The 26,038-nt window shown below is 37.4% G+C and overlaps 1 protein-coding gene across 1 annotated transcript in view; it reads left to right on the top strand.

Moving 5' to 3' along the window:
- Positions 1–5,423: 5,423 nt before the first annotated feature.
- Mcm5 (Minichromosome maintenance 5) overlaps positions 5,424–26,038 on the top strand; it is a 216,612-nt gene continuing 195,997 nt past the window's right edge. The window contains exons 1-3 of the mRNA XM_067136830.2: positions 5,424–5,727; positions 5,820–5,946; positions 25,802–25,930. Of these exons, the coding sequence (XP_066992931.2) occupies positions 5,573–5,727; positions 5,820–5,946; positions 25,802–25,930 (411 nt within the window). The 5' untranslated portion in view covers positions 5,424–5,572. The remainder of the gene's footprint in view (positions 5,728–5,819; positions 5,947–25,801; positions 25,931–26,038) is intronic.

Here is a 26,038-nt window from a genome sequence, read left to right as displayed (position 1 = left end):
ATCTACCCACTGGAAATGGTGTTGCTCAAAATATGATCTAGCCGTTTCATAATCTAAATGTTTATATGAGTATCGTTTTGGCTCACTGGGAGTAGGCCTATAAATAGATTTTTTTAAAATATCTAAACTAAAGAGCAATAGATTGTGGTCACTCATTTCATCAATTATTTTATCTACAATCCAATTATTAAGTTTTATGCTGCATAGAAAGTGGTCGATTAGTGAATTGTTTGAACTCAGTCTGGTAGGGTATATTGTGTTACTGTTTTTAAGGCCATAGCTCTGCATGAACGATTTATATTCATTAGGTAATACTGCATTTGAGAGTAAATTTATGTTAAAGTCACCAACATTTATATTTCTATGTTTTATTTTGTTGAGTATTATTTCTATGTCATAACATAGCTGTGTCCAGTTTGAAGTGACTGGATTATAAACAGCTATGATGATATAACTACTCCCTGATTTAGAAATCTCCAGAACCAGAATATTATGATGCTTCTGGACATTATAGATGATATTACATTGCCACAATTTGTTTTTAGCATAAATTGATACTCCCCCACCCTTAAGTGATTTTTCAGAAGGAATTCTAAAGGAATGAAATGCTTCATAACCTGTGATATTGTATAAGTTAGACTCATCACCTTTTACAGACAACCATGTTTCGACAACAACTATAAAATCGATATTCTGAATTAACTCTATGTGATCAGCAGTCATCTCTAACTTACCATTTCGTATGCTACGAGAATTGAGATACATTATTCTCAAGGATGGAGCAATTGTTCCAAGTGAGGTAACCAAGTCACTATATTGAAAGTATGAGTTCCATTGTCTTTCTGTCATTAGTGTAGTTTAAAAGAAGAGGAAGAGAAACAATCATACATAAATATAAAACATAAGAAGGAATCTGTAAAGACTGACAGCTCATTTAGACCTAGATGCTGCGAGCCTAATCAATTTTTCAATATCGTCTTCACATTTGATTGTAAATACTTCGAGGGAGGTGGCAGAGATTTTTGCCATAATCCTCCCTTGTCTCACAAATGCACGTTCAATTCCCTTTTTCCTAGCGTCACGAGCCTTCTTGAAGAGAGATTCATTGTAGGGCGTAAGGTGTTCGTTCAAGTATATATTCACTTTTGGACCACCAAAGCCTAGGAGAGAAGAGGTTAGGATCTTCTGGCGTCTTGCTGATTTCAACTATTTGTAACTTATTTGTAACTACGAAACCATTAAGACGAGTACAGTTTATCTCAATGCCACTGATTTAATATGAATTACATTACATCCGGGCACACAGTTCGAAAGACACATACTTTTATATCATATAGGTTTTTCGATAAAAATATTACTACGTTTACGTTTTCTAGTCAATCTGGTTTACATTTGAACAAACCGAATGCGGCGCCATTTTACTTAATATCGATAGCTGCATTAAGGCTGGTGTCCACTGATTAACATTTGTAACAACAACATGCTATATGTTATATGTTAACTGGTGACACCATCAACATGTTAAATGTTGAATTGTGTTTCATTTAACATTGTGTCCACACTTAATAAAAATGTTAAAGTTGACTTTCTTTGTTTATATATGGGTAGTACATCATATCAGTTTGTGGTAATATATTTAGGTGGTGTCTGGTATTTTCAAACAAGGACAATGTACTTAGATGAAGAGGATTTGGCCTTTGTCATTGCCATTGTTGCTTCTTGTTATGACTTAGAAATGCAGTTCTATTAGACACATATCCTCCCCTCATCGTGCTTATTGCTTTAAAAGGAATCCACTTTGAAGTATAAATTTTGTCTGCTCCCGCCCCAGACTTTTCTGATTTTTTTGCAATACTCGACTGTACTGGGAGCGGAAGTACGCTACGTTTCTTTTTCATTGCACTCGCGGGAACAATGATAGATTATTTAGAGTTCCTGGAAAATGTCGGCTTTCTTCACTTTATCCCTGCATTCCTTTTTGATGAGACATCCCACAAACAAGGACTTTCTATTACTGTATATCATTAATTAAGTCCAAAGTAATCTTGCTCCACTCCATTTCTGATTATAAATTTTAGTATAGTGCAGAGAGAACGACAGACGTGTGCGTATCGGTACCAGTACTGTATTTGTAGCTTATAACAACAAAGAGAATGAGTGTTGCGGATTGTTGTAACTATAATCCTACTTCACGGGAAGCACGTCGTTTGCTTCGTTTGGCTACCTGTTGACATGGAAACGGAAAGGAAGTTGCCGAAGCTGTGCCAACATCTCACGAACAACGAATTGACTTGACATGTTTTCCACTTGGAGCGGAAAACACGCCGACATGTTAATAGTGTTACCTCTACATTATTAGTTAACATGCAAAGTCAATTGGAAGACACAAACACAATATACATGTCAATTGTAACATGTTAAATTTAACATATTGTGTTAAATGTTAATCAGTGGTGACCGGCCTTTAAGGTTTGATCAGGTCACCTGGGTCAACCCCACCGACTCCAATCCTCAGACCGTAATACAAAGAAAAACATGGCGGCCAAAGTAACCGGATTGCTGGTATTGGCTAACACGAAAATACCCCGGACATATTATATAAACGGCAGTAATTTAACATTATAAATGTAACATCATAGGAAAAAATCACTTTTACTTATATGGAAACGCTTCGCCAACTAGTACGCACTACGTATAATAAACTAGAGTTACTTATGTTCTACTAGTAAAGAGACCAACTAGGTGATTGTTTAGAAATTTCAATTCGTCAAATAACGTTTTCTCTTGGATTTCACTTCTCTGGATAGATAAAATACATGATGAAAGTGCTGAAATGACATTTCTAACATCATTTTGAATGTTACAAAATAAATTAAGGTGCGAAATTCCTCGATTTATTCGCTCTCATGAGACCTGTGAAACATAATTTTATACCTTTGTTTTGAAGTGGTGGACAGTTTCTTAAATTCAGCACCCATTGAATTGGAGGTATACCCGAAATAATTATGTTATTGGCTTTACGTCCCACTGACTGCATTTTTTACGGTTTTCGGAGACGTCGAATTGCCGAAATTTAGTCCTGCAGTTGTTCTTTTACGTGCCACTAAATCTACCTACATGAGGTTGACGTATTTGAGCACCTTCAAATACCACCGGACTGAGCCAGGATCAAATCTGCCTACGTGGGGTCACAAGGCCAGCTTCTTAACCGTCTGAGTCACTCAGCCCAAGTACACCCTAAATGATTATGTTAACCCAATGAACGGCCCTGGTAATGTTAACATAATGTTGACATATGGCATAACAGCGCTTCACACAATGATAGTAACCTTAGTAATGAAACCTTCAGACACTATAGGTTTTTACCCATTAAAGAACATGAGTGCAAAAACTCTATTGACTAAACATTGATATTTAACCAAATGGGCGAGCTTCAGTTCGGCGCTGTCTGCTTGATAACAGATAACCACAGGATGAATCTGAAGGTGTTGGTAGTGTAAAACCCTACGTTACAAACCCAGCTAATCCCTCAAGTCACTATTTTTCCTGTGCAACAGTATGCAGATTGCTCCATCTGTCTCATTTCCGCAGACAAAGCACAGATTATTGTAAAATACACTTGCATCTAAATCACTCGACATTTTGAAGCGAATAGACACTGACGGAATAACACGAATAGTTTGGAAATAGAGAAATGGCTTCTCTAACCTCAGACTCATTCTCAAAATGATGTATGCACGCTATTTTTCTCATGGACTTCAAAATAATCACGATGTTCCAAATCCATTTCCCTTTTAATGTTCTATTCCGTAGGAAACTAAGAATAATTGTATGAGAGGCATTGCCATAGTTAGACTAAAACCTGGTCCACCTATTGCACTCATATTCTTTAATGGGTGAAAACACGATCAAACAATCACATTCTAATATTACTGTGTATAGTTATGCACATAGTGCGAAATTAAATTAAATCATTACAGATCCTATGTATCCACTGACTCATATAAATAGACCCGCATACTTGTATTCTACAAAGAAACTAATATTTATCGTCCAAACGTTCATAAAATTGCACCGACTACGTACGATAACAACAAACCAAAAGAAACCCACATTTCCAACAATTCCGGCTACTCGATTCGCCATCTTTGTACGATCGAGTGTAGCATTAATGTCTGGGGATCGGAGACGTTCTTGGCAAATAGAGCAGAGACAATACGCCACACTTACTGATTTAGCTCCTAGTGACTTGACCTGAAAAAATCGCGCTAAATTCAAATATCAATGGAAATGTATATACGGAAATGGATAAATAGATTGCCTCTAGAAAAAAAGTGTTATTGAGATATTAACTTCGAAGTTAAAGCAATTCTGGATAAATGAATGAAGATTTATTTAAAAGGTTGTTATTCAAAGACTGATATTAGACACATAAACAAGATGTGAAATGGCTTGATCTTTCAGTTATGGATTACTTTTTTAGCTTTAGCATTCCTGCCTGAACTCTTACGGTTGGATTTGTCTTTTTTCTCATTTAAAACATTGTATCATCACATTAAGACACTTGCCAATAAAAATATCGGCACATTCCTTACACATATGATGCAATTAGTTAACATTTAATAGCTAGACAATTTTCTTCTTAATATGAAGCCTACTATCAGAAAGGAAATCTATAAAATCCCGGCTTTAATCTGAGAAGAGGGATAAAAGAAAGAAAAGTATGAAAATGTTGTCGATAGTGATGCTTTGGAGAATATTTACGTAAAATTAGAGTAAAAATGTAACATACCCTTGGCTGTCTAGTCGAGGATATTTGAAGTCGGTGGTCTGGAAATGATCTGAACAGATCTTATAATTCTTATGTAAGCGTAACGTCCCTTCTATTTTGTACACCTTATCCAAATCACTTCTGTGACATTTCAAAACCCACATATCACACCTACAACGAGACATCGGTATTGAAGTTTAACTGCTGCACTATACAGTAAAATATGCGTAATACATTTTAAGCCTGTTAAAATACGGGTCGAGCATGTCAGAAGATTATGACGTGCTATAAAGATTTCTGTCACTGAAAGAATATATATGCAAACACAATATTACTTACATTTTCTTGTCACGAGGGAACCTGAAGAATGACCGCGCATTCTTGTCTACTTCATAGTTACTGCCGCCAAACACAGCACATACCTTTCCCCTCATGTTGAGAGGAGATATCAAGGAATGACACACGCTACTATTTAATTATGTCAACTCACTGAAAACGCATAAATAACACCAAAAACTTCACACAAATATACTCGTTCTCTTATGACAGAATCAGTAGTTTTCAGATCTACTCGCTAGAGAGAGCTCCAATAGCCTTACCTCGATATCTCGCTCAGTGTCGCGTATTTTGTTCTTGGCAACGATCCTCTTTCTAGCTCGTTGGTTCTTGGTCAATCTCGGTGGTCTTTTTCGATATATTGTTTAGTGTTTTCGTCTCTACGATTTCCCGCCAATATTACGTTGTTCACCGCTTGTTGCTGATTTAGTGGAAGGTGTTATAATTTAGAACAGCTAGGTAATAATGGAAGGTTTTGATGATCCTGGAGTATTTTTCTCTGATAATTTCGGTAGCGAAGGTTCAGTAGCTGACGGTCAAATTAGTTTACAAGGTGTTAAGAAAAAATTTAGAGATTTCATCCGCCAGTTCCACGAAGGAAATTTTAACTACAAGTATCGGTAAGTTGGTTTATTTTCAACACTCAAGCAATTTTTCTTACATATTCGAAATCCTGCAAAATTGTATCCTGTTTTTCTTGCGATTATTTCAGAGATGCTCTCAAACGGCAGTACAATTTGGGTCAATACTGGTTGGAAGTCAATATAGAAGACCTGGCCAGTTTTGATGAGACTTTAGCTGAAAAGCTGTACAAGCAGCCTACTGAACATCTGCCTGTTGTAAGTTGAGGAATATTAATAATCTCTATTGCAGCTATTGACCATCGATATAAAGTAGTAAATGCTAATTATACCCCATTGACATCCTATTAAATTAAGAGCGGAGGGAAGTTTGCAAAATGAACATTTTTTTTTTTTCTGTGCTGAGTTCTGTTAAAGATGATAAACGTCATTTTCTTGCACTAAAGGGCATGGTATCTGCAACATAGCTGTTCATAATCTTCTGTACCCACAGATCTTATGTTATCTCTTATTTTAATAAATTTTTGTCGTGAAACCCATAATAACCACTTCATAATGACTGCAGAAATTTGTTGTGTGACTTTTCCTATCTTTTCTAAGTGTCATTTATTTGAACTGGTGGAAGTATAGCATTTTGAATTAAATGGCTTCATGAATTACCTTGAAACGTAAACCTAGAGTTGTATTTTGCAATTTCTTAGATTGAACTTGCTTTTGATGAGACACGTTTTGATCCATGATGACAATCTCGTTGATTGATTTAGTGCTATTTTCAGTGGAGTAACCTATATCTCATGACCACTTAAACAAGCATATATCATTGATACTGACGTCAAGTAGCAGAAAATATACTTGATCTAGCTGCAACCATTAGCTTAATGTAGATTAAGCCTTGGATTTGGAACATTTTTGGTACCACTTCTAAATTAACTATTATGTCTATGTGTTCTTGTGGAGGTATGCAATATTAGTATTATGGTAAAACTTCCACAAGCGAGCCGGGCATGGCGTGCCTTACACTCCCCCCGCTGTACACACGGAGGCTTGGTGGCGGGTGATGCTGTCACCAACTGTTGAGAAAATGTGACGATAGGTTACAACCACTAAATTAACTTTTTTCTTGCCGTGCTGGCAGTATGCACCGCGGTGATAGTTAAGAGCCTCTCGAAGGGAGTGTGGCCCCCAAAGGGGGCTACTGTTCTCATGACAGAGCTCGGCCTGGATTTACAAAGACAGGTTACAGCTACTAAATTACATTTTTTTTCTTGACGAGCGAGTGTTTTTATTTTGCATGGGTTGGTATGGCGCTCATGCGACCTCTAGCGGGAAAAAAGTTACATAGACTTCTTCACAGCTGATTGGAGCTAGCCAATGGGAGTAAAGATAATGGTGGCAATTACTTCTTTCAAGCTGTCTTGCTTTCAATTTTCCTATATAAGAAAGAATATTTTTTGGGGCGGGATGGTGGGATTATAGCAAGCGTAGAGGAAGGATCTCTCCTCTCTGGTACTCCAGATATTGTAAAACGTTCCTTTTCAATCTTTACTAATGATTACCAATGCCGGCCCCCTTGCGGAAGCGCCACCTAGTTACCATTGCACACTGTCCTCATTCCTCCATCCAGGCTTTGCTTCCAGGAATCCAACTTATGGCAATATTTTCTGCACAAGCCTCAAGTTGTATTTGTGCTGAGGTATGGGCCTTAGCAATTCTATTGTCTTGCTCAGCTCACTGTTGTCTGCTATCGTCTGGTCCCTTGCCAGCTACCTCACCAGCCCCTTCTCTGCTGATCAGTGCTGTTTGCTTCATTGAGTTAGGAAAAGTGGTTCTGTAATTGCACTGCAACATACCATACCCTGAATAGGTTCAGGTGTACAGGTTGACGTGCAAAGAGTGCGAAGAAAAGTATGTGGGACAGTCAGGTAGAAGTGTCGCAGTATGATACAAACAGCATGTCAATGCAAGAAAATGCTAGATACTCCACCATGTATGAACACATACATGATAACAATCACCAGTTCATGAATATCGAACGTGATATGGTTCTGCTACATCCTTTAAATAAAGGCAAAGAAATGAATATTCCGAGAAAATTAGAAATTTATGTTACAGAAACTTGACAAGGAAAATAGTCTAAACGAACACATGGCAGAGGACAATCATTTATTTAAATTAGCAATCCAGTATTCTAGAAGGAGAAAGAAAAGGGAAAGGCAACAAGAGGGGGACAGTGAAGAAAAGCTCAGGTGGGCAGTAAAAGGTCAACTCCCCTCCTGTGGTGCAGACTCCTCCCACTCCACCCCTTCAGATGTTTCATCGCTAGCTAGACAGTCTGCCGATTGAGCATATAGTGCCAATACACCTGTAAGACCTTTGCATCCAAAGTAAGTCGCTTTTAATTTCAGCGTTGGCTTCTTATTTCATCACGTTGCCTTAGAATCATTATGTTTTCTTTCTTTCTTTTTCTTATAGACAAAGAAAGTCCAATTTAACCTAGCGGGCTTGATCTCCAAAAAAGAACATAATCATTTATGTTAGATGATTCAAGATATTGTTTTGCCGTAAGTAGACCCATGCTGTTTTAACTTGATTAAGTATAACAACTTGAGACCCGTGAAGGATGGTGGGACTATGAAGGTCGTAATGATGCCACAACACAATAACATTAGATAATTGGCAACCAGCTCAATTTTAGTACACATACAAACTTTTTACAAGATTTTGGACATAACATGAATGTATTTTGTTAGGACATAAAATAGTTTTAAATAAGATCTTTTAAATGCATGTGATTTTAATCTGTAAGGTGAAGGAAAGAAGTTTAAATCTCGATACATGTAGCCTACATATAGGCCTGTATTGTACGCACACTTTTTAGTGATAGATGGACACCCTAGTGCTGAATCGGTTAACCTCGGTTATCTTCGAGATTCGTATTGGCAACCTTTGAAACACAAACTAAGAATCGCTTATGATCGCTGTGCAACATCTGGCATACACTTTACGTACTCGTACTGTTGTTGTTTACACAGCAAAGCCAAACTATAGAATTCATGCTAGGAACAAGTTTCGCATTGAAAAATGTTATATAATTTTATATATTGTGAGTGTGATACAGTTGTTGGTGTAAGATAATAAAGGATTAGAAAATTCATGTCGATCATATTATCGATTCAATTCAGATTTCATTTCCATTCATTTGACAGTATTACTGGAACTGGCAGTGCTCCCTTACTCCTCAGCCCAGTACAAAATCTATCCCTAAAAAGTGCGCGTACAATATATATATATATATATATATATATATATTCATATATTTGATGGTTTAGTATATACTAGATTTTGAAGGATATAGACAAGGCGGACCTTGACATAATAACGGTAACCTTGAAGGCTCAAACAAATTACGTAAAGCATTAATTACTATTATAATATCAGTTTCTTTCGCCCACCTCTGTAGCGTAACGGCTAGCACTATTAGCCGCTGTCCTCAGAGGCCCGGGTTCAATTCCTGGTACTGCCAGAAATTTAAGAATAACAGGAGGGCTGGTATGTGTTTAAAATGGTACATGCAGTTCACCTCCATTTGGGGTGTGCCTGGAAACAGTTGCACCACCTTGGGATGAGGACACCAGATTACTTGTTATCAGTTTCTTTCAACATTATAGAATCCATGAAGTGAAGCTTCCTCGGTGTGTAGAATTATTTAGTTCTGTGTTTTTTTCTGTACGGAACACGATTCAACCCGGAAAAGAACTAAATAATTATAGAATCCAGTTTAAAGTCATGTGACAGCAAGATTTCAAATTGTTTTCCAGTTTTATTTTCAACATCGAGTGCCATGCTTTCTACAAGTTCAGTTACTCTATTTCCAAAGTGGCCACTTTGTAATATTTCATATTTGGTTCTCAGTGAGCTAATGGTTTTTCTTTAGATTGAACAGGATTCACCGTTCAAGGCTTTAACATTATTGAAATCAGTATTGATATATACATATTTACAAAGGACACTAAAATACACAATAAAAACTGTACGATCCCATATAATGCATATTTACATAAACAGCAACATAAACAAAGGAGATATATATTTAAATACAAGAGCAGAGGTACAAGAAGTATACAAAATGTCAGTTTTTTGTCGTAGGGAAAAAAAAATCAGGAATGTTCTTTTGCTTTTGAGCTTTAAGTTCTTTCATATACAAGTACAAATGTTCTGAAGTTCAACATCACTGTAATTAAAATTTCCCTGTCCAACATAAGTTTTAAAGCTAAATGCACTTTCTTTCGCTCCGTAGCCATGACTGCTTTCATAGAACACCAACCCAGAACTGCTATTCTGTAGTGACATAGTTTAGTATTTAGTTCTCGACAAAGGATGTTGCCAGCAGACTTGCAATCAATCTTCAGTCAGTCAATGATCTGCATTTAGGGCTGTCGTCGAGGTGGCAGATTTCCTATCTGTTATTTACCTAGCTTTTGCTTGAATTTGAGAGCGCACTCAAATTTCAAGCGTGCATTTCACACATATTCAAAATGCCGTGACAGAAATGAATGAAATAAATTAAAAATAATAATACAGTAAACCTCGGGGGTGCACGGATAACCCGCAAACCGGCTAATCTGCATGCAGATAATCGGTAATTTACTGTACCTGTGTTCACACTACTCAGCAATTGCTTTAAACCCATCCCATAGGCTCTTTACAATTGTATTCATTTTCCTTTGCTTTTTAAAAATTTCCCCAAGCCTCTCTTGTCAACCATTTGGTATTGCCTAATTGTCCTTCTTTTGCAACGTTCCTATCACATTTATTTTTAACTACAACAAAAACAATCACATGTTCTACGTATCACTTCAGTTTTTTTTATATAGCTCATCTGGTTTTATCAGGAGTATGTCTAGAATATTTTGCCCTCCAGTTGGTTCCATCACTTTCTGATTCAGCTGTCCTTCCCGTATTAACTTGTTCACCCTTTGTTGATCTTGCTTTCTGTCGTTTGCATTCCCTTTCCAGTTAACGTTTGATAAATTGAGTTCACCCGCTACACTAACATTCCTTTCTGTGTTGTTCCCCACATAGCTGATTATTGTATCAAATAATTTCGCGTCACTGCCACCTTATTAGGTGTGTACATCCCAAAAATATCAAGTTGCCTATTATCTTTAGAGATAAGGCTTACACCTACAATTTCATGTTTCTCTCTTTTTTTTTGTGTGTGTGGTAGCTTACAAATTCTTTTTTATCAGTATGAATCTTCATCTTCTTTTATTCATGGATTCTCTTTCCTTTTAGCATTAACGTCCAAGATCTTTTACTACCATGTGTTTTCCTTCATCCCCACCTAGTTATACCTGCTCCCTTCAAAAAGTTGCAGGTCCTCCTTATTGGATCTTCTTGGATGTTTCCTCTCTCTTTACTAGGTAAGTCCAGTGTTGAGATTCTAATTCAATTTCACATTTGAAGAGTATGTGTTCAGCTGATTCTTCCGCATCGTTGCCTTTCCTACATAAATTGTCTCTTATTACTCCAATTCTGTGTAGGTGCTTTTTAAGATGGCAGTGTCCAGTCAGCTGTTCTCTTCAGTGGCACGCCCGAAAAATTCTCGGTTGGTGCACGCTTGTCCATAACGCCACCGCCCGAGAAATTCTCGTTTAGCTGCAGTGTTCATTTCACGATCACCCAATAATTTCTCGGGTACTGTAATCTCTTTGGAAAATGTTTTCCAGCATTCTCAACAGATGGCGGGAGGGTTTCCAGCTGTTTTCAAGAAATCTCTGGCCTAAAATATGCCTTATCTTCTCTACTTTATATACACAATCTCTGGCCAGTTGACGAAGTAAACAGAAATGGCGAGCGTGGAACGGAAGAGCTGTTTGTTTGAAGGTAAAATAAGGAACTACATCAAGTATGAGTCTCTAAGTGACATTAGTATTTCTGATTGTAGTGATAGTGATTCTATTGATTATTCAGATGATGACCTTCTTAGTATTTCTAGTGAAAGTGAAGAAGATAATACATGAGAAACTAAGGTGATGGTAGGAGATGTTCAATATACATTCGCGTGGAAAAAATGTAAGTCTGGGGATAGTGTGCAACCTAATATAATTCCATTTATGGCAAATCCTGGTGTGAGGGTTGGATTATTACCAGAGGTGAGTGCGATTGACTGTTTTGAACTGTTTCTAACAGTTAAGTAAATTTGACAGCGACCGAAAAAAAATCATATGCTAAAATTGCATTGAAAAAATTGTAAATAAATCTCTGCATGTAAAGGCACAGTTTTGGAAAAAAACAAACTCTTATGAAATTTGACAGTTTATTGCGTTAGTGTTGTTGATGGGAATAATACAAAAGCCTGAAATAAAAATGTACCGCTCACAGGACAGTATTCTCAAAACAGCAATATTTTATGAAACCATATCACAGACCTACTGTAAAAAAAAAAGTGTAAATAGAGTGTAAAGAAAGTGTTTATTAACCTTGAATAATATATGAATGTTTTCCCTTAGTAATTGTTACTCATTTCTTGTTTTGTAAAAATAAATAATTTACTCCGAAAAAACCTAACTTTTCTGGCACAGGTCAGCCAGAACCCGCCACTGAAGGGGTTAAATGATCTTTGCATGAGATCCTGGTTGACACTCATCATCTTACCTCTTGCCACAATAACTAGATAATCTGCGTATCCTTGTGTGTAAAATGCCTGTTTGTTGAGCATGGCTATGATTTTGTTCATTACAAGATTCCACAGAAGAGGAGAAAGAACTCCTCCCTTTGCACAGCCTCGACTGGCTCTAACTGTTAGCATCTCTTCAAACAGAGTTGCCTTTATTTTTCTTCCATCTAACGTGGATCTAATCCATTTTACGACAGTCTTGCTCTCACTATTCTCTTCAACAGCTTTAATCATTGAGTTGTAGGTTGTATTACTGAAGGCCCCTTCTATGTCTAGAAATGTTGCCAGAGCAATTTCTTTGTATTCTAGGCTTTCCCCTAGTTTGCAAACCAGTGGTGTCTCAGTGGATTTGCCAAGTCTGTATGCAAACTGATTTTCATGTAAAGTTGAGTTCAGTTGCACTGATCAGTATGAATACTCCTCTTGTTGTTACTAACCTGTCGGTACAATAAACACTCCATTTTTGTGAGTGAATTTCCGTATCCCTTCTCAGCCATGATTCAATTCTTATTACAATATCTTGTAAATTTGAGGCATATTTTTTAAGTAAATAACATTTTGATATAAAAAGAAAAAGTAATACAAATTTTTTAAACAATTTTCTTTTTTTTTTTTTTTTTTTTACATGTAAGCTTGTACCTTAAACTACTTCCCATATAAGTTCCAAGCAAATTAAAGGTACTTGTCACATTGTGAAACCAGCTTATGAAGTTCCTCCTCATAGAAATCTAGCGGCTGTACCAGCCATTGCAGCATGGTCGTTTTTATGTCATCGTTGTTGCGCTGACCTCCTAAATGCTTTTTCATATGAAGGAACAAGGGGTAGTCACTATGTCAGGACTGTACAGAGGATGAACAAATTGTTCCCAGCCAAATGAAGGGGCCTCGGGTGCAATTGGCCGTGTGAGGTCGCGCATTGTCCTGAAGAAAATAATCCCCCTTATGAGCATGCCACACCGTTTATTTTGGTCTCCCCATAAGTCTTGGCATTTATTGTCACACTCGTGCAAAAAATCCACAAGTAACACACTCTGCCTATCCCAAAACAGTGCACATTAGTTTGTGAACTGAAATTGTTTGCTTGTACTTCACTTTCATGGCTGATGTTAAGTGATTACAGCATAACATAAGCCACCTATGTTTTGTTGCCGGTGACAATTTGGCTTAAGAATGCATCACCTTCATTACTGTACCATTCAAGGAAAATCAAAGCACTGCCTCTGCACTTGGTTTTGTGCACTTCTGTCAGCGTCCTCGGTACTCAGTGTGAGCACAATTTCCAATAATCTAAGCATCCTGACACAATTTCATAAAGAACACTCCTAGACATTTCAGACTTCTCATCGTGGACATTAGTATGGTCTTCTTTAAATGCTCTAATCCATTTTCTTACCATTCCTTCACTCATAGTGTGTTCTCTATTCATTTCTATTGGGGGCTGATTACTTAGCTGTTAGACTCCTTTAAACAACAACAGTCATCATCACCACTATACACTTCACTAATCTGAAAATGAATTTCAATAGCTTTTGCATTTAGAAAACTAATCATGGCGCTAACTTCACACTCGGCAAGGCCGTTAATTGTCAGAGGCATTTTCAATACGCACAGAACAAATGTGTGGGCGAATGCTTCCGTAATGGTGTTTGCGGTTAGCCTACGTATGTATGTACTGAGCGTGCATGCTCTGAACGACAACCGAAGTGCTACAGTGGCCATATTTAAAAAAGGTACTTACTTTAAAAGCATGCTGCTTATATATCTATTAAATTATTTTCATTAGGATCTACAAATCTTACTTCCAATTTCCCACATACCTATTCCATATTCTTATTTAAATCTCCAATCACCCTCCAGTGAGTATTCCTCCTACACAGTACAATGCTGATAACAATCTCTGCTTTCTTAAACTTTTTTTGTGCTACCATAACCAAGTTCCATACATCCCAGACTGTGTAAGTATCTATTCCTGCTTGCCGTGCATTGTTGGTACCAACATGGAAAGTTACCACCTTCTCCTTACCCTTCTCCTTCCATTCTGTTTTTTTCCAACATCTGCCTTAACCTAATTCCTGGATAACTCTACGCTGGTACAGAGTATTCAGGGCCTGCTGGTCGGGTCTTGGGAGTGCTAGCACCAAAATCACGTTTTTGTGGCTCCCTAGCTACAGGGGTGTAGCGGGAAATGAATTAGCTGATACGGCTGCCAAGGAAGTGGTCACATTTCCCCTTTGCTTCACAAGGTTCCAGCCAGTGATATTTGTTATCAGCTGAGACATTTCGTGATGTCCCATTGGCAGATGGAGTGCCAGGCCACTCCTCTTTCAAGTAAGTTGAGAATGGTTAAAGAAACTATGAAGGTATGGAAGACTTCCCTTCGGGTTTCTTGAGGAGAAGCAGTGGTATTATGTTGTCTTTGGATTGCCCATGGTGTAGCAATGCACTCCTACTTACTGAAGGGAGAAGGCCCCCCCCCCGTGTACTTGCGGTGGTCATCTGACCATAATACACGTCCTTATGGAGTGTGCAGACCTGTCCGACCTTCACCATAATCTAAAATTTCCGAGTACCATCTGCCTCATTCTGCAAGATGACGAGCAGTCAGCAGATCTCGTCATCCGTTTTATCAGGGCTAATGTTTTAAGGGAAATTAAACTGCTTTACTACCCTGTTTTATCGTGTTTAAAAGTTATTTTTTCAATTTTTTAATTTATACTGTAACGGTTCAAATCCCGTTACAAGATGATATCTGTATTTTTGTTGTTATTATTATTATTAATATTATTATTATTATTATTATTATTATTATTATTATTATGTTTGTATTATTATTATTTTATTTAACTGTATGCATATATGTGTGTGTGTAGAATAACACTCAAGACATGTACAGTAAGAATGGCTAGATATCAGATGTTGGATATGACATTGCTGCATTGTGCAATACTGCTGGAGGTAATGCAGAGTCATCACTACGTCATCGTGAGCATTTAGCGATGTGCTCATGGTCTTGGATTTTCCTAGGGAGCCCCAGGCTATTTCACCATTGTATGTAATATCTTTCGCGAGGTGGGAGTAGATAATAGTTACTTCTGGAGGTTACGTAGCTGCGTCAACCTAACGTCTATATAAGGTGGCTGCATATTGTAGCGCCAGTCATTATTCAATTGGAAGCAGAGGCCTAAGTCGGTCAGTCAACGAGTGTGAACGAGATGGAGAAGACTCAGTGAGCCATTAGTCTTTGGTCATTGAGAGAGTGAGGCTACAGTTGGTCGGTCTCGTAGTTGAAGAGACGGATGGGAAGGCTTACCACGAAGTCAAAGAAGGATAGACTTACCAAGTAGTCATCAGGATGCAGAAGAAGCAGTCACATGGATACATCACCAAATTAGGCTTGACACATCTACAGTAAACACCAGATCTAAGGAATATGTCGTAATTACACTCAAAGTGTTGAAGGTACAATTAAGTGAACCAGTGAGGGATATATTTCGTATAAAATTGTTAAATGCCCTGTCAAGAAGAATTCAAATTCATGCCTAGTTTCTTTCAGTTGCAATGTCATAATTTCATATTCTCATCTGTTTTATCGCAACAAGACTTACTACTTTTTATATACAATTTCAAGAATATATTTTGTTCTATCAAATTAATCTTTCGTTTCATTTATACAGTAAAATTTCTTAACCTCAAATTTAATTGGGAAACCGAACGCCAATCTCCTTTTCGCAGAACTTATATGGTATGTTGTCACAAATAAGCTTATTACCCCTCACCCTAGAGATAGTCAAGAGTCTCATTCTATTATTGCTTCACTGAGTTTTAGTTGGCACCCTTCAAATAACGTATGTGTAAGTAAGCAGGTAAGAAGTAAGTGTGAGTACAAGGTCCGACGATTGTGTATTTTATTTAATGAATAATAATTTTCATATTTTCCATTTTAAAAGCAGATATTTTCATAATTTTCAATTTAAATTCAGATTTGTATGTTTCAAAAGATAGTCGGAGAGTTAGGAACTTCTCAATACTTTTATTGTTAACCACTTTTTTATTCTATTATTTCTGTTTTAGTCTGTCTCTATACATTCTTAATGCATTTTTAAAGCTTTTAATTTCATGAAATGTAGGATTTTAAGGTAATGTCTTATTCCATTTTAACACATTCACGTCCACCATTTGAGCAGGCTATTTGAATGGCTGGCCTTGCTATTCCTGCTGTTAGTGTCACAACGAACAACAGTGAATTATTTTCACAATAAGTTCTAAACTAAACGAGATATGGAAATAAAATTTTGCACATACCTTAAAGAAGTCCTCTAGTATCTCTGGAGGGTGTGGTAGCTAATGTCACATTTACCTGGGTGAATGGGAACATCCGCATTTTCCACAAAAATAGCGTGTTTCACTAATAATTTTATTTTTGAAGCACACTTTGCACCTTCTTTAGGGGAACTTTACTTTATTTGATGGTGGAAACTTCAAAAGAATATGGTCTTTCCTTTTCGCATCTAACCTAAATGGTGGATCCTTGGCCAGTGCCCTTTTTGGCAGCAAAATTGCAGGACGTGGACTAGGAGCTGATGAAGTGGAGGGTGCTGAGATGTCGGAGAGAGGTGACTGTACTTGTATGTGGGGTTCACTTTTTTCCTGGAGCAAGTTCCTAACTACTGTCTGCATGAAATTCAGGAATCTTATTTTTTTAATTAGGATTTGAGAGCCAAAATGCATTGAAAAGTGTGTAGTACAGTAAATAAAAGAAAACCTTTTTTGGCCTCTTTACTGTTTTCCTTATGAAAGGATTGAATGCCAAGTACTGGTCTGCAATATCAACACCATGCATGTGTTGATTATAGTCAGTCACAGACTCTAGTTTCAGATTATTTTTTTTCCCAGATTTGTTTGTTTTAACCATTTCTGTCGAGTGGATGTTAATTACCGTGGTAGTTGTCCCTCCAAGAAACAAGCAGTACTTCCTCGTCCCTTCTAAAAGTCATTTCGCCCTGTTTGAGAATTGCCTGGTGTTTCTTTAGATCTTTCGGTACACCCCTATTTGACCGTGTTGTTCCACATATGGTAGAGTTCTGTTCCCGTAATTGTTTCGCGAGTACAACACTGTTGTAATAATTATCCATATATACTGTATACCCTGACCAGGATAATTTTCTAGCAGCTGAGAAACTGTGCTTTGTAAATTCACACCACTTGCCATGTATCATGAGTTTACAGATGTACCCCGTGTTAGACTCACAAACCATCCTCACCCATATTTTATTATTTTACAGGGGTTGTATACGCAGAATCTTAGGCTAGCATTGCCTCATTCAGAGCAATTTTCTGTTTGGGAGTATAAAACTTTGTAAATCTGTCTCAAAGTTTCTGTAAAATGGGTCTAATTTTATATAATCTGTCAGTGCTGTGCTCGTATTCGCTGCTGTCACTTAAGTGGAGAAATTACACGATAATTTCGAAACAATTTCGTGACAAGGTCTTTGAGAAAATAGGAGTGGAAAAAATTGGATCTTCTGTCCAGTACATTCTGAGAGATGGCTTACTAATGATGCTGGTAGTGAGCATCAAACCCAAGAACTGTCTCATTTCTGAAACAGATTTGCATAAGAGAGTGTTTAGAGAAGAGTCGCGGCACAACACTGATTACCTGACTGGCGTGCAGATTTGTTTGCTTGCACAGGTATTCGAGAAATTCAGCTGTGAGAAATAGATTTACAAATGATATCTCGTTTGAGTTTTCTGTTTCAATATTTAGACCTGGTTTAGCCGTAAATGGGATAGCAGGGGGGCGAAATAAAGGCGAACCTTCGGGTACTGTGCTGTCACGTGTCTAGGAGAATCTTCTTCACTGTCATCACTGTCACTTTCACTTAGTTCTGGAATTAGTTCATTGCCTGAGTCTTCATTGAATAGGATGTCCGCAATTTCGTCAACACTTATATTGTCCCTAAACTCCACGGTTACACTTTAGAACGTGACAATACACACGCTTGTGCAATCACAAACTAACTATGCAGCTAGCTTGGTCAGCACTAGCCTTCGTTCAGAAATGGAATAAAAAATGCATTGGAAGGGAAAATCTCCAAGGCCATGTGGTTTCTGGAGAGTAGAAGCAGGTAGAAGCATTCATAAAAGTATTACCCTCATCTCCGTGACAGAAATAAACCAATGTTGCGTAGGAACGGCTATAATTTAGGTTGCACTTATCCAGGCTAACTCAGATACGGTCCAGAGTATAGACACGTGCCATAGGCAGTAACTCTGATACGGGCATGAATGTGTTAATGCATTTTAATCTAATTTTAAATTATGTTATAGTAAAGTAAGGTTTGCAAATTAGATCCAATGATTATTTTAATTTCAGAATCATTTTCTTCATCACCGTATTTTAAATTTTAGTCAATCGATAAATTTTAATTTTTAATTATCAGGGGCCAGTGACCTAGATGTTAGGCCTCTTTGAACAACAATATCATCACCACCACCACACTTTAGCAGTGTTCCCGTTTCACCACACACTTTCCCCACCTGCCTAACAGTTGAGTCACCCATGACCAGAGCCTCAACCCTCCTTATTAGATCCCCTCCTCTCTTGGTCTCCCTTAACTTTTCATGATGCCTGGAGAACTTGCTTTCTCCTCCCTTCTCTCTATCTCATTTCCCTGTTCTACCTCCCTCTTCCTATCCTATCCTCTACTCTACGTTTCCCTTTCGTACGGGTCCTTTTCCTCATGCATTGCACCTCCTCTGTAACACTTCCCTGATCTCCATTTTGCCTATGCTGATCTGCCTGTAATGACTCATATCGATTCCTCATCTGATTCCTCTCTTGGGTCCATTCCAGGAGGAAAACCTGAGTCCATTCCATGAGGAAAACCTTTAGCCTTCATTTTTCTTCCTCTTAAAACATTAGTCGCCTGTCTTCCACAACTTCTCCCATTCCTTTCCCTCCCTCCCGGCTTCCTGCCGTATCCTGTCATTTCTGTCCTCCATGACAGGCCTAATTATCTCCTTCAAACTCTCTCTTCCTTCATCTTCCTTAATACCCACTCACACCACAGTCCTTACACTTGCGTCTTCTTGTGTAAGACTGCATATGGAATTAACCCAATTTCGAGAGAATAATGCCATATTCCACTCTATACCGTAGATTGAATGGAGTATTTGCCCCAGTCTAGTTCTTGTATAACACACTACCCTGGATTCTTTTCCTCCACACACTTTCCCCACATGCCTAACAATGGAGTACCCTGTTTCCATTGCTTCCACTCCACCCACCTCATTAGATTCCCTCATCTTCTGGTCTCCCTTATCTTGTCTGATGGCTGCAGAACATACTTCTTCCACCCATTATCCCCTCTCATGACTCTCATGCGAGTGACTGTGAAATTGTACCTAAAGCCCTGCTTGCAAAAGCAAAAGATAGTGACTGGGTGTGGGTTAGTAATAGTGTTAATCAATCAATTATTCATCACTTTGCAGGCTCGCCATGGGTGTCACGAGAACGGAGAGACAAATATTTAGATAATTCTGTATCAGAGTTGTTTGTTGCTAGAACAGAATGAAAGCTAGAAAATAATATTTTCTGTTGTTGTACCGTCTGGTTGATATAGCAGTGATAAATGCTTAGATTAGGTATGGAAAAGTATATGAGCAAATGATAGGACTTTCATCAGGAAAAAAAAAAAAAAAAAAAAAGCTTTTATCTTGCACAAACCTTGTGTCAGACAGGAAAACATAATTCCAAGCAAAGGAGAACAAGTTTGGATAGCATTGAGAAAAGAAAAAAGAATCACTCCAAGAAGGACTCTAGTTAACATGGGCAACTGTGGAATAAAAAGAAAAAAGAAATGCAACAGTCAAGTTCCCTTTTATGTGAGGGGGTACTGCAATACATGCAAGAAATACAAAGCAAACCTCTTTCTGAACAGAGAATGAATTGTTTCAGTATTACAATTCACATATGAAGACAATTATATTTACAATAAGATACAAAAGTGGAAAACTAGAAAAGCCGCTGGAATTGATAAGATTTCTGGGGATATACTAAAGACAATGGGTTGGGATATAGTACCATATCTGAAGTACTTATCTGATTCTTGTTTGGTTGAAGGAGCTATACCAAATAAATGGAGAGTTGCTATAGTAGCTCCTGTGTATAAAAGAAAGGGTGATAGACATAAAGTTGAAAATTACAGGCCAGTAAGTTTGACATGCATTGCATGTAAGCTTTGGGAAGGCATTCTTTTTGGTTATATTAAGACATGTTTGCAAAATTAATAACTGGTTTGATAGAACGCAGTTCGGTTTTAGGAAAGGTTATTCCACTGAAGCTCAACTTGTAGGATTCCAGCACGATATAGCAGATATCCTGGGTTCAGGAGGTCAAATGGTCTGTATCGCGATTGACCTGTCTAAAGCATTTGATAGGGTGGATCATGGGAGACTACTGGCAAAAATTAGTGTAGTTGGACTAGACAAACGATTGACTGAATGGGTTGCTATATTTCTAGAAAATAGATCTCAGAGAATTAGAGTAGGCAAAGCTTTTTCTGACCCTGTAATTATTAAGAGGGGAATTTCTCAAGGCAGTATAATTGGACCTTTATGTTTTCTTATATATATAAATATAAATGATACGTGTAAAGGAGTGAAATCAGAGGTAAGGCTTTTTGCGGATGTTATTTTGTTTAGAGTACTAAATAAGTTACAAGATTATGAGCAACTGCAACATGATCTCGATAAAGTTGTGAGATGGACAACAAGCAATGGTATGATGACAAACGGGGTTAAAAGTCAGGTTGTGAGTTTCACTAATAGGAAAAGTCCTCTCAGTTTTAATTACTGAGTTGATGGGATGAAAGTTCCTTTTGGGGATCATTGTAAGTATCTTCATTGGGGTAATCACATAAATGGGATTGTAAATAAAGGGTACAGATCTCTGCACACGGTTATGCGGATGTTTGGGGGTCGTAGTAAGGATGTAAAGGAAAGGGCATATAAGTCTCTGGTAAGACCTTAACTAGAGTATGGTTCCAGTGTACGGGACCCCTCACCAGGATTACTTGAATCAAGAATGGGAAAAAATCCAAAGAAAATCAGCTCAATTTGTTCTGGGTGATTTCCTACAAAAGAGTAGCGTTACAAAAATGTTGCAAAGTTTGGAATGGGAAGAACTCGAGAAAGAATATGAGCTGCTCGACTAAGTGGTATGTGATGGTTATGAATTTCATGTTTTTGGTCCGTACTGAACTGAGAATAATATATAAGTAATAATAATAACAACAACGTAAACGTTTCCACCTTTTCAATACTACAATATATTCACAAAATTACAAATTACACGGTACTAGTTTCGACCCATCTAGGGGTCATCATCAGCCGTATTGGAGCAAAGATCATTTGTGGCGAAATCCTAAGAAAATGTTATTTTAAAGAATAACAAGTGAAATGAGATGTTATGGTAATAGTTAATAATACAAGGAATATACATACTAAGAGGTTTTTAACAAAGAATAAAGTATAAATGGGGTGTTGTAAAAATTATAATCATGGAAATCAGTAAGTTCTTGTATTGAAATGAAATATGGCTTAGGAAGAGGGCTTAAGGTGGGGCTGAAGGGTGCGGGAGAAAGTGTAACTGTCTTGGAAAAGTACCTTTGATTAAATTTAGGATTGAGTTTAGGTTGGCTGCATTATTGTTTCTGAGGAAAGTGATAAATAGATCGAAGAGTATGTTGGGTTTCTCTGAGATTTCATTGAGATTGTGACTGGCATTAAAGTATTGGTCTAGGTGTATGTAGTAACTTTCCATTATGTTGAGTAAAGGGCCCTTGTTTGCTAATACGAGGATGTCCATGTCTTGTTCAATATTGGCGAAATTATGGTTATAATCTTGCATGTGTTGGCCGATGGCTGAAAACCTGTTGTATTTTATTGCGTTAGTGTGCTCGTGGTATCTATGTCCAATAAAGATCTAAAAAACGAACTCAACACAATCCGCGGAATCGCAAAATTCAACGGCTTCAGCAATCATTTTATAGAAAGGATAATCAATAAACACAAACATCGCCCAAAAACTACCCTCAAAAAAGAAATAACCAAACCTCTAACATTTTCCACCTTCACGTTCAACAATGATATCTACAAGTTAACCAACATCTTTAAGAAACAAGGCGTTAAAATAGCCTTCAAAACAAACAATAAGAACATGAACGTTTTATACAATACTTCACACATCAAGAAGACCAGCAGTTTTTTAAAATCAGGAGTTTATAGGATCAAATGTACCACCTGTAAAAAAACCTACATCGGGCAAACCGGTAGAAACTTCATTATCAGATACCACGAGCACACTAACGCAATAAAATACAACAGGTTTTCAGCCATCGGCCAACACATGCAAGATTATAACCATAATTTCACCAATATTGAACAAGACATGGACATCCTCGTATTAGCAAACAAGGGCCCTTTACTCAACATAATGGAAAATTACTACATACACCTAGACCAATACTTTAATGCCAGTCACAATCTCAATGAAATCTCAGAGAAACCCAACATACTCTTCGATCTATTTATCACTTTCCTCAGAAACAATAATGCAGCCAACCTAAACTCAATCCTAAATTTAATGAAAGGTACTTTTCCAAGACAGTTACACTTTCTCCCGCACCCTTCAGCCCCACCTTAAGCCCTCTTCCTAAGCCATATTTCATTTCAATACAAGAACTTACTGATTTCCATGATTATAATTTTTACAACACCCCATTTATACTTTATTCTTTGTTAAAAACCTCTTAGTATGTATATTCCTTGTATTATTAACTATTACCATAACATCTCATTTCACTTGTTATTCTTTAAAATAACATTTTCTTAGGATTTCGCCACAAATGATCTTTGCTCCTATACGGCTGATGATGACCCCTAGATGGGTCGAAACTAGTACCGTGTAATTTGTAATTTTGTGAATATATTGTAGTATTGAAAAGGTGGAAACGTTTACGTTGTTATTATTATTATATATTAAGTGGTATGTAATACCAATATAATGGTCCGTTATTGGACATTATAAATTTTCCAGCTAACTCATTCTTGATTGCCTGCGTTTTGCCCTCGTCTGCTAAGTTGGGCTTATCAATTGGTACTTAACATACCTACCAAGACGCAAGGCTAGTGCATACCGTGGAGGCCACTGCATAGCCCACCAGCTGGTAGCTTCAAGTGGCCTATGCAGTGGCCTCCACGGTCAATAAATTTCCAATCTCATTGCAATAATTTAAGAAAAGGCTAGGAAAACAACAAATAGGGAATCTGCCACGTGGGCGACTGCCCTAAATGCAAATCAGTATTGACTGAGGTGATTGAATGACTGAAGTGAGTGGAAAATCCGCAGTAATATTTATCTGAGAGCATTCCCTAAGACTGAAGTGTGGTAGTAGGCTCTGCAGCTAATTGCACAGTTTTCCTTATGTGCAAAACATTCAAACCTTGACAATGTTTTATGAAAAGTTTCTCTCATTATTGTATCTTACTTTTGGAATGAAAGAAATAATATTTTAAATGAATAATGAATTGGGCATTTCAGGGTTAAAGACAAATTAATGCATACAGTGAATATTCGTAATGTATACAGTTACAGTGGTTGATCATATTATTAGGGCCACTAGGTAAAAATTGAAGAATTTATGTTTGGATCATTATTCTTTTCTAAGTGTTTACTTATTGCTTATTTTTATGGTTGGATATTATTAATTACACATGTCCATAGTTAAATTCAACAATCAGCCCTACATTAAGGAGCCTAATAATGAAAACTCTGGTCAAGAATTGAGAGAGTCGCCAATTATGTTACAGTTGCTTGCTGACTTTTGTTGGAGTAACACACGTGATTTATTGTAGATTTGTTTCCTTGCATCTCTTGTGCGAATTTTGCTCTTTAAGTGATACAGTGAAGTGACAAGAGTAGAATACAGTTAATTTTAGTTCAGTATATACTTAAAAATACGGGTATTTAGAAAACAAACATGGGGAAAGCTAAAGACCTTTCTCCTAGTAAAATTTCGGAAATAAAAACACTTTTAAAGAATACTGATTATTCTCTTAGACAAATAGCGTCTATCACTTCTGTTTCAAAGTCAACAGTGGACAGAATTAAGAAAAAACTTGACCAAGGCACGAATTTGTCACCTAAATGGGTGGGTAAATGTGGCCGCAAAAGAATCACTTCTCCACGAGCAGAGCGCTTGTTAAGAAATATCGTCATTAAACATAGAAAAGCTTCAATGAAAGTCATTACAACAAAGATTCGACAAGCGGGGATCAACGTATCTTCAATGACTGCTTGTCGGAGGATCAAAGAGCTGGGTTTCGCTTGTCATCGTCCAGCAAAGAAACCATCACTGACACCAACCATGATGAAGAAGCGACTATTATGGGCAAAACAACATCGAAATTGGACTGCTGAAGAATGGAAAAGGATAAGCTGTTTACAAAAAATTGTAATTTGTTTACTTCCTCCCTGTTATGCTCAACCGAACTTGGCGTAAACAGGTTTTAATACAAAACTACATTGTTTTCCAGGTTTGCTTCTCGGATGAGTCATCAATACATATCCTTGATGACAGATCTGTATTTGTGTGGAGGCGCAAGAGTGAGAAATACAATAGTGACTGCATTGTCAAGACCGTTAAGCACCCGTTAAGCGTCATGGTGTGGTCCGTCATCAGTAGTAATGGAACCGGCCGCCTGTATATTGTCGAAGGAACCATGAACCAACACCAGTACATTAAGGTTCTGGAGAAACGGCTATTTCCACAAATTCGTGAATGGTTCCCAGATGGCAAATTTGTGTTTATGCATGACTCTGCAGCTTGTCACAAGGCTAAAACTGTGACAAAGTTCCTTCTGGACAACAAAGTGAAGGTTCTGGACTGGCCTGGCAATTCTCCTGACCTCAACCCGATCGAGAACCTTTGGGGGCTAATGAAGAGGAAAATTTGTGCTCATGATGTCACGAATAAGATCCAACTGATCGAAAGACTAATCAATGTGTGGCATCATGATGATGAAATTAAAAAAAGCTGCCTCAGATGCATTTGTAGTATGCCAGATAGAGTCGAAGCGGTAATTGCTGCGAAGGGAGGTGTTACAAAATATTAGATGTTCCTAGTTTCCTTAGTTTTTCATGATTTTCATTAATATTTCAAATGTAAAATAGTGTAATATATTTGTCAAAAGTCCATTTTAGATTAATTAAATGTATATCAGTGAAGTTTAATTGTGTATGTCTTATCAAGTTTGAAAAATACAACTTTCACCTAGTGGCCCTAATAATATGATCAACCACTGTATATTTCTATTTCAAAATGTTACAAACATTTCTAATGTTAATATATTTTGTTTATTTATTTTGTGAAGTTTGAGGAAGCTGCTAAAGAAGTGGCTGATGAAGTTACTGCTCCACGACCCGAAGGCGAGGAAACTGTAGAGGATATTCAGATTTTACTGTCGTCTGATGCAAACCCATCATCTCTCAGAGATCTGAAGGTAATATCAACAGTTCATAGGTAGCACACAAGATCACATTGAGAATACTTTAATCCACATAAAATCACAATTTTTTCGTTAGGAGCCATGACTTGAATTTGACAAAAT

The sequence above is a fragment of the Anabrus simplex genome, chromosome 1, assembly GCF_040414725.1.
Source record: "Anabrus simplex isolate iqAnaSimp1 chromosome 1, ASM4041472v1, whole genome shotgun sequence".
Taxonomy (NCBI): Eukaryota; Metazoa; Arthropoda; class Insecta; order Orthoptera; family Tettigoniidae; genus Anabrus; species Anabrus simplex.
The sequence above is the reverse complement of the archived record's forward strand: the minus strand, read 5'-3'. Positions and strand labels throughout refer to the sequence as shown.